The sequence below is a fragment of the Rhineura floridana genome, chromosome 1 (assembly GCF_030035675.1).
Source record: "Rhineura floridana isolate rRhiFlo1 chromosome 1, rRhiFlo1.hap2, whole genome shotgun sequence".
Lineage (NCBI taxonomy): Eukaryota > Metazoa > Chordata > Lepidosauria > Squamata > Rhineuridae > Rhineura > Rhineura floridana.
Genome location: NC_084480.1, coordinates 53,377,535 through 53,389,739, shown reverse-complemented (window position 1 = coordinate 53,389,739; position 12,205 = coordinate 53,377,535). Strand labels below are relative to the sequence as shown.

Here is a 12,205-nt window from a genome sequence, read left to right as displayed (position 1 = left end):
CCAGTTGGCAAAGAACTGCGGCCTGCATCTCTTCCATCCCCTGGTCACACTATCACACACACACACACACACTGCATTTCAGACATAATGATGAATCATGGTTTGTCATTGCAAGTCTTGGCCCCTGCACTCCCCTCTCCTCTGGTGCAGCCACAATGAGAAGCTTTTGCTTCCATTTTCAATTACCCATGATTTAGCATTACATCCTAACTCAAAAGTGCTTGCTTAACTTTAACTATAATTTATTGATTCAAAGTAACTTCATAAACTGAGGTTTGATATTGGCTTGTTTTTGTAAAACATAGTTAAGACTAACTGCAGTTGGTATCCAGTTGGACATAACGCTGAACTTTAGTCAAGATCGGAAGGGAAAGCTTCTGATCTCCTCCTTACAGCTGGCCTGGAAGGGGGGAGGGGTGCACAAGCCTGAGAGAGTTCCAGCTGAATCATGCTTCTCAATAACACAAGTCTGCCAAGAATTTCAATGACATATTTAGCTATAACTACTTAAAAAGGCAGCTCTTTTGTCTTATAAAAACTAGAGCAACTACATTATATGCCCATAACTAAACCTACATATTTAAAGGATCAGGATATGTGGGAACATCTTCTTCTATATACTAACCTCCTGCCTGTACATTAAGATGCCAAGGGCAGGTATTGCTTTGAGTGCCACCACCACATGAGGTTAGATTAACTACTAATAAAAATAGTGTTGTTTTTCTGGTGGTTAACTGCATTTTTGAATTCTTTCCCCAGGAAAATGTAGTGGGCCAGTTTTATTTCAACTTTTAGAAGATCTTTGAAGATTTAGGAATCAATCTAGCTTAATATTGTCTTGCACTAAACGGCAGCAGTGCTCGAGGTTTTCAGACAGGAATATTGTCCAGCCCTGACTTGAGATGCTGGGGGTTGAACATGAGACCCCTTTGCATGCAAGGCATGCTCTACCACTGAGCCATAGCTTTCCTTTAATGCCTTTTAATCCAACAGACTTGATAAGGGCTGGGAGTGTTTGTTTCTGCTTAATTATGAAATGGACTGTGTACCACATTTGTCCATTGTTTATTTTGTTCGATAAATTAATATTTTAATGATGTGATTTTCTTGTACACAGCTTTGATGGCCTTCATGGTTGAAAAGCAGCATTCAGACCTCTAAGTGTTTTAAAAGGAAAACTGCTTTAATTTTGTACACTTTAGCCAAAACTTACAAACTCAGTGGAGAGACTGCTGTTGACTTCATTGGGGTTAGGTCTTAAGAAAGAGGAGGGAAATCTTCCAAAATACTCTATGCCTGACCACAAAACCAGGATCCACTAGGAACAAATTGTTTTGGGCTAAAGTCATTTTCTACTTTACTATGGCTAGGAACAATCAGCATTTATTAGAAGTCCCTCTTTAAATTTTTCTTTAATGCTTCCCCTCCCACCAAAGTCTTTGCTTTTGATGCACAAAAGACTTCTTAAACAACAATCCAGATTCAGCGTAAGCATAAGAAGTAAGATTGTGCCTTACTGAAATTACTTTAGCTACATTTATAAGAGCTTTTGAAAATGAGGATGGCTTTGAATATTATAAGAACAGAAGAAGCTTAAGAAACTGAGATTGTCCAAGTGCCCCCAATCTGAATTATGCCATAACATTATCTAAAGCCTTTATGGTTGTTGTCCCCCCCCCCGCCCCCAGCTATGGAGCCCCTTGTCCAGGGATGTTAATTTGGACACCTTCCTCCTAGCCTTCAGGCAACAGACCAAAATGTTTGTATTTATTTTATTCAGTGCTTTGCTTTGCTTTTCATTTTCTGCTAAGGTATTTCATTCCTTGTGTTTTTGTTTTTAATTTTTTATCTGGCTTCTTATATTGTATGCCTTGATTTCGTACATGGTATTTTATTGCATTTTATTTTAAACATTTTCTCTTTTTTTACTTTTTACCTTTTTTTAGCAAGCAACTATCATGCAGTTTCAGGGGGAGGGAGAGATTTATTTATTTATTTATTTGTTAGATTTTTATACTGCCCCACTAGCATAGCTCTCTGGGCGGTGTACAGCAAAAAATACAAATATACACAATAAGAACCCATAATATAATACAACAAGGACACATATAAAAGAATGAAAGATCTAAAATCAGTTACAGCAAGTTTTAAAAACTAAATTAAAATTAAAGTTAGATTAAAATGCCTTAGAAAAGAGGAAAGTTTTAACCTGGCACCGGAAAGATAACAATGTCGGCGCCAGGCGCACCTCATCAGGAAGACTATTCCACAGTTCGGGGGCCACCACTGAGAAGGCCCTAGTTCTTGTTACCACCCTCCGAGCTTCCCTCTGAGTCGGAACTCGGAGGAGGGCCTTCGATGTAGAACGCAGTGTACGGGCAGGTTCATATCGGGAGAGGCGTTCCAGCAGGTATTGTGGTCCCGCGCCTTATAAGGCTTTATAAGTTAAAACCAACACTTTGAATCTGGCCTGGAAGCATATTGGCAGGCAGTGCAAGCGAGCCAGAACAGGTGTTATATGTTCAGACCACTTGGTCTTCATTATCAATCTGGCCGCTGCGTTTTGCACGAGCTGTAGCTTCTGAACTGTCTTCAAAGGTAGCCCTACATAGAGCACATTGCAGTAATCCAATCGCGAGGTTACCAGAGCATGTACCACTGATGTTAGGTCCTCCCTGCTCAGATAGGGACGTAGCTGGGCTACCAACCAAAGTTGGTAGAAAGCATTCCGTGCCACCGAGGCTACTTGAGCCTCAAGTGACAGGGAAGGATCTAAAACAACTCCCAGACTGCGAACCTGTTCCTTTAGGGGGAGTGTAACCCCGTCCAGGACAGGGTGTATATCCACCATCTGATCAGGGAAACCACCCACCAGCAGCATCTCAGTCTTGTCTGGATTGAGCCTCAGTTTGTTAGCTCTCATCCAGTCCATTATCGCGGCCAGGCAACGGTTCAGCACATTGACAGCCTCACCTGAAGAAGATGAAAAGGAGAAATAGAGCTGCGTGTCATCAGTGTACTGATGGCAACGCACTCCAAATCTCCTGATGACCGCACCCAACGGCTTCATGTAGATGTTAAAAAGCATGGGAGACAGAACTGACCCCTGCGGGACCCCACATTGTAGAACCCACGGTGTCGAGCAATGTTCCCCAAGCACTACCTTCTGGAGACGACCCGCCAGCTAGGAGCGGAACCACCTCCAAGCAGTACCTCCAACTCCCAGCTCCGCGAGCCTCTCCAGAAGGATACTATGGTTGATGGTATCAAAAGCCGTGGAAAGATCAAGGAGAATCAACAGAGTTACACTCCCTCCATCCCTCTCCCGACATAGGTCATCATACAGGGCGACCAAGGCCGTCTCGGTGCCGAAACCGGGCCTAAAACCGGATTGAAATGGATCTAGATAATCGGTTTCATCCAATAGCGCCTGGAGCTGGCCAGCAACCACTCGTTCCAAGATCTTGCCCAGGAATGGAACATTCGCTACTGGTCTGTAGCTGTTGAAATTTTCTGGGTCCAAGGAAGGTTTCTTCAGAAGTGGTCTCACTGCCGCCTCTTTCAGACAGCCAGGGACCACTCCCTCTCGTAAAGAGGCATTTATCACTTCCCTGGCCCAGCCAGCTGTTCCATCCCTGCTAGTTTTTATTAGCCAAGAGGGGCAAGGATCTAGTACCGAAGTGGTAGCATGTACCTGTCCAAGCACCTTGTCCACGTCCTCGAGCTGAACCAACTGAAACTCATCCAATAAAACATGACCAGACTGAGCTCCGGACACCTCATTAGGATCAACTGCTATAAACTGAGAGTCTAAGTCCCGGCGGATGCATAAGATTTTATTCTGGAAGTGACCAGCAAACTCATTACAACGGGCCACCAATGACCCTACCATGTCCTGAGGGCCAGAGTGAAGTAACCCTCGGACAACTCTAAAAAGCTCCATTGGGCGGGAAAGAGATGACTTAATAGTGGCAGCAAAATGTTGTTTTTTTGCCACCCTCACCGCTCCTAAGTACAGCTTAGTAGAGGCACTTACCAGCACATAATTGCATCCATCGGGAGTTCACCTCCACCTCTGCTCTAGCCGCCTCCTGTCTTGTTTCATCGCTCTCAGCTCTGGAGTGTACCATGGAGCTGTATGAGCTCTACAGAGGAGAGGGTGTGCAGGAGCGATCGTGTCAACAGCCCGGGTCATCTCCGCATTCCACAGTTCGACCAGGGCTTCGACAGGAGCGCCAGTCTTATCAGCCGGAAAATCCCTCAGAGCCCTTTGAAAACCTTCAGGATTCATTAGTCTCCGGGGGTGGACCAATTTAGTAGGTCCCCCACCCTTGCAGAGGGGAAAAGCCACTGTAAGTCTAAACTTCAGCAAGCAGTGATCTGTCCATGACAACGGGAGAGATGTAAAACTCCCCACATCCAGATCACCATCCCCATGTCCAGTAGCAAAAATCAGATCTAGAGTATGCCCCGACACATGTGTTGGGCCACTAACATATTGGGACAGCCTCATGGTTGTCATGGATGCCATGAAGTCCTGAGCTGCCCCAGATAAAGTAGCCTCAGCATGGATGTTGACATCCCCCAGTACCAATAGTCTGGGGGATCTCAGCAATACCTCGGAGACCACTTCCATCAGCTCAGTTAGGGAAGCCGTTGGGCAGCAAGGTGGGCTTTATTTAGTTTTATATTGAGCATTAGTTCAGAGACCAAGATAATACACACTAAAAATAAAATAAAATAAAATACAGAGTAACGGAGAAAAGTAAAACATGAAGGAATATAATGGTTCAGAAAGTCTTGCTGTCGAGTGATATATATACCCATTTAATAAATAAGCAAATGTGTTTAATTGGAAGAGCATTAGGGTATGGCATCTTCTTTGCCTGCAGAAGATTCCAGGTTCAATCCCTCGCATCTGCAAGTACAGCTGAGATGGATGCCTGTATGAAACTCTGGGGAGCTACTGCCAGTGTACACAGCCCTTAGCTAGATGGACCAATGGTTTGACAATATAAACAGTACAAGGCAGCTTCCTATGTTCTTATATATAATATAGGAAGCAAGAACTCATTCATCTTCTGTACGCCGCACATCTCTGCCATCAACTAAGATGGCGGCAGCGGCTTCAGTACCTTAGGGAAGCTGCGGCTGCCATCTTCATTAAAGGCAATGCTAAAAAGCTGGCTGACAGGTAAGTGGGGGGCGTGGGGGGATGTGGATCACAGAAGGGGAGTGGAGGGCCCCTCAGGGGCTCCTCAGGGGCTCCTCAGGGGCTCCTGTAGCTCCGGGGCCCTCGGGCCAGTGCCCAACCTGGCCGCCCTTTAGAACCGGCCCTGTCTACAAGTTCTGACTGATATTCCATAGGAGATGCAAGAAGTGCAAGTGCAAATCACTTGGACATATCTGTTGTTCCTAGTTTTTTTAAAAAATCAGAAATTCTGTTGACTGACTTAATCTATGGCACTGAATAACAGATGGCTGGGACTGACAGGGGGATAGATATTGCCATGATACCCTGTTAGTGAACCTCTCAATGACATTCTTCTTAGCCACTGTGACAAATAATGCAAGGTAGATGGGCCATTGATCTGACCTAGCATGATTTTAACGTCCTGGTGAGGACTTCTGACATTCAGAAAGCTGGCAAGAAAGAAATGCAGTTGTTAAATGATGGGAATGTAGGCAAGGGCTTTGTGGAACAGATAAGTAAGGAACCTGTGATAGGGAAAGAACTTCCAGAGCTAGAACCACTATTTTAAAAGTGTGTGATGTTGAAATTGTACTAAAACAACAGAGTTGGACAAAGGGACTTTTGGTTCAGATCCTCAAAACACTTTCATTAGGCTTTGATATTGTCAGTGGGATAGGATCCATAACCAACAGAGAACATGAGAATGATTGGCATTTTAGAAAGCCATGTGGTTTCTCTATGAACAAATCCATGATCAAAGTGGCTATGGCCAATGCTGTGAGTTTCAGTTTTAAAAACTAAAAGCTTAGGGCATAATCCTATAATTCCATTATAGTTAAGTTATATTTTGGGTAGTTACTAGAAGCATAATCCAGAAAAAGTTGAACATGCATGAGAAACCACTGGGACTTTAGCTCACAGTTCAGCATTTGATCCCCACTCATTTCAATGTGAGTTAATTCTACATATTAGGACTGTGTGTTATATTTTACATTAGTTGCTTATATCTTGTGATTTAATTTTACTGGAATTAGATTTTCAGAGAATGTCTTTTTAAAAAATCAGGGGCTTTATTTTCCTTAACTGAAAAAAAAGTTGATTTCAAAATGCTCATTTTGCTCCAAAGAATGGTTTTACTCACAAACAGCCTCAAGCTCAGACACAAGGAAAAGGCTGTCTGTTATGCTGACAACAATGTTTGTTTTTTTATTATTATTAAGACAGATGCCTTTTCTGGCAAAGAACTGCTGCTTTGCTGGATGTGAAAACACCAGTGTCTAGCTGGCTTCTAAGAGGCCTAAATTCACTCCTCCTCCTCCACCACCACCCCTCCTCATTTCCTGGCTTTGTTAGTAGTGACATTGCAAAGCAAATCTTTACATTAATGGCTGCAGAATGGAACAACTCCCTAAGTAAAGGGGTAGGATTTGAGTACTCTGCATTACAGTAAATATGTAACATGTGGTTTAAAAGTACAACAGTTCAACAATTGAGAACTTATCCTGCTCCAAAGCAAAGGGGCAAAGGGACACAGTAAAAGGGTGACATCATTGCTTTTTTTACTGTACGAACATCTGTTCTACAGACTTCAGACACTGCTGCTAGCTAGATCTTAGCTGCATTTTGTCTTTCTTGGAGGTGAATACTCTGTTTCCTGTCCTTACCCTCATTCCCACAATTAACGGCTTCTAGTGTGACATAAATGATTGTAATTATAAACTGTGCTTTGTTTTTATTTCTACATGTATTTCTTACATCAAAAATAGTTGCCTTTCCAAGTAGCTGAGGATAGGGATGGGGAGGGAGTGTAACAGTTTAATAACCATGGCAATCCAAAAGCTTATACAGCTTGTTAAAACTCTCACATGCTAAACTGTCCCTTCTCATTGGACATTAGATAAAGTTGCTTCTTTCCGAGGATGATTCTCGTAGGCTCATAAATTCAAGGACACCTCTGTCTATTGAACAAGGGGATTAAAAGCTTGAACTTCATAAGGTTGTAGACCGGTGGGGCGGGGTCATGAAAATGTTTAAAGCCATGTAAGTAAATTTAAGTATTGCTTGTTATATAATAACAGACTGGACCAACAACTGGAAGCATTATTCAGGTCAGGCCATTCTCATACAAACGGAATGTTGTGTTACTTTCTTTATACCCCTAAGGCATCCAATGTTCACATAATATTTCAGCTGCCGGGTTCAGTCCTGAACAGGTCTCATCCATTTATTTGATGGATGGGACACTGATAGTATGTGGCAGTCCTAACGCTTCTGTCTGGGAGAGGTAGGGTAGGGAAGACGCACAGCAATGGAAAGGGAAGACAGTATTGAGGGGGTGCATGAGAAAAGAGCCAGAACCTGTATTCAAGGCAATAGTTACAGCCAGCCCTGCTTCAATAAAACAAGGTGTATGCTCATATCAGGCATAAGTTTTTCCTTGCGACTCCAGGGAAAGTAATGGTTCAATCAAGCTTGTGCAATATACTATCTAACCCTAGGAAACTGTAATCAACCTTTGTGAGCCTGATAAAAAGTATTTTCACAGAGGTGAGGCATTATAGTATTGAGATGAAAGCTTATATCGACATTTCTTTCCTTTCAAATGTGAAATATCTATAGACAATTAATGTTATTTCACTAATTATTTCAGCGGAGCTCCCTTGCTTGGTTTGTAAAGCCTCAGTCATGAGCTGCTTTTATTACAAGAAAGTGAATTCGGTAGATTGATAGGCTATATTACATCTTCCACTTTTTTTTAATATTAATTGTGATAGGTATGCATTCTTAAACATCAAATAAACTTACGTTGAAAGCAGTAGGCGTCAAATCTGCTGTCTGGTGAAGGAAAGCCTGTTTGATTCTCATAGCGATACAAGGTTCGCACACCAAGTAAGCCTCCACCACACTGGATTCTTGCCACAGAAACAGGATAGCGCACGCTGCCATCAGCCAGCCAGCCATAGTCACATTGATCAAAGCCATTTCTCCAGGCAGCATGCAGGTCACCAACGGAAGCAAGAACTGCACCGTTTGCCTCACACTGATCTTTAGCTTCTTCAAAGGTTAGCTTGTTGGGAGAAGTAATATAGAATACATCACCTAGAAGAAGAAAAACAACATGGCACTTTTACTTCTTGGCAAAACAAATCTAAACATGTGGCTGTGTCACATTCCTACAGGGGTTTAAATGGGGAAAATCATTTCTCGCATTATTGTAATAATGAATTGGTTGTATTTATTTGTATTACTGCTATAATTTGTCTGTCTTGAGCATTATGTATAAAAGATATTGTGTGTGTGTGTGTGTGTGTGTGTGTACAGAGAGGGGCACATTGACATTGAATTGTAAGCATGGATCCATTGTGATACTGATTTGTTAAAAGGATTATCCTGCCCAGATCACCCAATATGCCCCTCCCCATTTTTTTAAAAAAACTCTCCTACTGTCTTAAATAAAATACTCTCTTTGCCCATTCTTCCCAGTTGCCACTTGTTCCTTAAAATTCACTTCCTAAAGATGCAGGTCCTGCCTCTCTCTCTCTCTCTCTCTCTCTCTCTCTCTCTCTGCCAGCTCGTCCCACTGTTTCTTGAAACATTTGTCTTAACTACTTAATTCTCATGCCCAACTATAACGATAACCAGTGCTTTTTGGTTAAAAAAAAAATGAGGTGCCGGTGCTCACATCTTGATAAAAATGCTATGGATGCCAGCGCAAAATGGCTGCCATGGGCAGCAAAAACCAAAAAGAGAGAGTGAGATGCCTATATTCCAATCTGGTGAGTGCTGTCACAAAAAAAGCCCTGACTACAACTATAAACCCAACTGTAACCAAACCTAAGTGCATATAACTCCAGACAGCCACTTACCCTTGTCCCTCTCTCCCTCCCTAACTACATTCCTATATTGACTTTCCAATTGTCAAAATTTTGATTTTTAGTTTCTTACGTGCAGGAAACTTTCTCTTTGTCCCTCCTTATGAAACTTTGTAAAGTACTATGTATATTAATGGTACTATATAAATCATTGGTATTAGCTCTAAATATGATCATAATTACTAGATTTTTCTTCCCTTGTCTTTCTTCTCTCTTCCAGGACAATCAGATTGTAAAGCGCTGAGATCCCTGACTCACTTTCTATCTAACCACCATGCTGTTACTGCAGCCCATTAAAGTGTTGAGAAAAATTCAGTTGGAAACCACTAGATTGCACAACAGACAAAATCCAAAATCAGATGCAATACGTTTGGCCTAATATTCCACTAAACGTTGAATACTGCCTCAAAGTTTTGCGGAAAAACTGCCGCAAAGACTGAGGATGATGATATTTAACATTTGTATAGCACTTTCAAGGATTCAAAGCACTTCACATGCATTATCTAATTGTAATCCTTACAACAACCCTGCAAAGTAAGTTAGTATTATTACCCCTTATTGCAGATGGGGAAACTGAGGCAGAGAGAGAGAGAGAGAGAGAGAGAGAGAGAGAGAGAGAGAGAGAGAGAGAGAGAGAGAGAGATGATTTCCACAGGGCAACTACTGAGTTCATGGCAGAGACAAGATTTGAACCAGGGACTTTGTAGCTCAGTCTCTTAGCCACTATGCTACACCAGCTACACTATGTTATTCTACTAACAATGGCAGCTTCATCCCTTAATTCAGAAACAGCACTAAGGAATGCGGGAACAAGACATGGGGTCCAGTTGGCCTTGAACTCCAGTCAATATATCCAGCCTTCTGCAAAGTACTTCAAACTAACCTGGACTAGAAGAAGGGCTTATCATACCTGATGGTTATCAGCAGTGAACCTTTAAAGTGTAGTGTGTAACAAACACACAGTACAACATTCCATCGCATGCATATATCAACATTCCATCACAACATGATGAATAAACAGGGCCTAAAATGGGCCCATATTGACTGGGTTTAAAGATCACCTGAAGCAGAAAGTAGGTTGAACCCCCATCGATACAGTAGGGCCCCACTCATATGGCGGGTTACATTCAGGACCCCCGCTGTAAAGCAAAAACCACTGTAAAGCGGAACACAATGAATAGAATGGCGTGTGATGCCCGAAAACTGCCGTAAAAGCGGAACAAGTGCCGTATGAGTGAGGCTTTAGTCTAATTGCGTCTAATTGAGACCGCTGTATTAGCGAAGCGCTGTAAAGCGAAGCGCCGTAAAGTGGGGCCCTACTGTATTCTATTAGTTTCCCAAATAATTTCTCCAATATAACTGAATTTCTGCTGTTCATTGCTGTGGGGTGGAGAGTAACATGATCCAGTTGGAAGACTGCTTCACTATTTCAGTGAGAGAACAGCTTAACCTCCAGCCCTGATAGTGGGCAGTTCAGACTTCTCTGACAGAGGTCCTTTTGGGTGGGGAGCATGCTCCTGGGGTCCTTGTAGTATAATAGCCTTCCCTCTTCATACACCCTGCTCTATCCATCATGATAATGGGCATTTTACTAATGCAAGAGAACAGCAAATGCCAAAAGATAGTCACAGGTAGTTTCAAAGGATGAGTTGGGGACTTGCTGATCTCAGAGGGTATCATGGAGGCAGAGAAAGGGCTGGCTCTGTGTTTATGCACCTGAAACCAGAGATTCTAGGCTTTCTTCCCAAGGCACCTAACTAATCAGGTGACATGCTTAATACCTCTGATAACAAAACACTATTTACTCAGATGACCAAATCACAGCAGAAAGTTCCAAAAAAACAATGAAAATGCCAAGAAAATCAACATTACATTTGCATTGCTATTCCATCAACAATTTTGTACGGATCCATGCTACTATGAACACAAAATGTTTAATTATGTTAACGTGCCCAGTTAACATCTATGCCAAACAATTACACCATAGAATCTCTAAATTTCTAGTTTAAAAAACAGCCACTAAGCCAATGGCATAGTAAACAAATTCCAGTTAATGTGTGTTGCCACAAAGAGGCCATAAGTCTTCAAAATACACCATCTGCTTTGCAAGGAAACCACAAATCCTTATGTCAATATTAAGCTGATCTGCATCTCAAGTGGAATACACAACCATTGCAACATGTTAACAAAACAGATTATCAACAAGAAACAATGATCCATTGAGACTGAAAAAATGTTCAAACTACTCTCTTTTATTTTGCTGAATTACAATAGAAAACATGTTTGTTCTATTACTTTGGTGAGTACATTTGAATGTGGTTTTCAAGCCAATAAAATGTTCCGATCTCATTTTGACTAAAGTGGAATATATGTATGGTTTGGGAGATTGTATTTTATGAAATAATGTTTTCACTACCACCAAAAAGGGCATAAAGCCAGTCAGGGATTCCCAAAGTTGCAAACCTGAATATATTTACTTAGAAGTAAATATCATTGAAAACAATTGGATCTTCTGAGTTTGGAGGCAGGGAGAAAGTCCTACTGAAATTACTAGGATACAATGTGTTCTTAGGCATGGCAGCTATTCATGCATCTGCATTTTGATTTTTGTATTCATTGCATAGAGAAAGCCTTGCAGACCTAGGTTTCATGAAAAGGTACATATGTGTTTGTAGCAATAATTCAGTGATATGCATGTGACATGCTACTTGATGGTCACAACTGTGCAGGACTGAATTAAGTCATAGTTCACACAAATTGGAAATTAAATGGTAAACCTGTTCTGTTTCTGTACGGTACCACCACTTCAGATTAGAGGTGGGGGTAATTTCCTGTATATTTGATGTTGGGGAGAAAGGTTCTTGCCTAGCCGCCTGCTTGATAGGGTAGAGGGGTTTTTTATGCAGTTCTTTCATGTACCATTGATGTACTATCTGACTATGAAAACTCCCACCTGCAATCTGAAGTCCAGAAACAAGCTGAGAACCTCATATACTATTTGTGATATGTCACCAGCTGCAATCTGAAATGGTATAGTCCCAAAATAGGCTTTTACAACTATTATCCCCAACTTTGGTTAAGTAAACCCTAGGGAAGAGATCAGAATATGAAAATCCGGAGACTATAAACTTCTTAATAG

At 41.8% G+C, this 12,205-nt stretch overlaps 1 protein-coding gene across 5 annotated transcripts in view; it reads right to left on the bottom strand.

The window, feature by feature from the left end:
• The window catches only part of VCAN (versican), a 187,225-nt gene that overhangs the window by 100,505 nt on the left and 74,515 nt on the right, over positions 1-12,205 (bottom strand). For all 5 annotated transcript variants that reach the window (XM_061621973.1, XM_061621991.1, XM_061621996.1 and 2 more), the window contains exon 6: positions 8,000-8,293. In XM_061621973.1, coding sequence (XP_061477957.1) covers positions 8,000-8,293 — 294 coding nt within the window. The remainder of the gene's footprint in view (positions 1-7,999; positions 8,294-12,205) is intronic.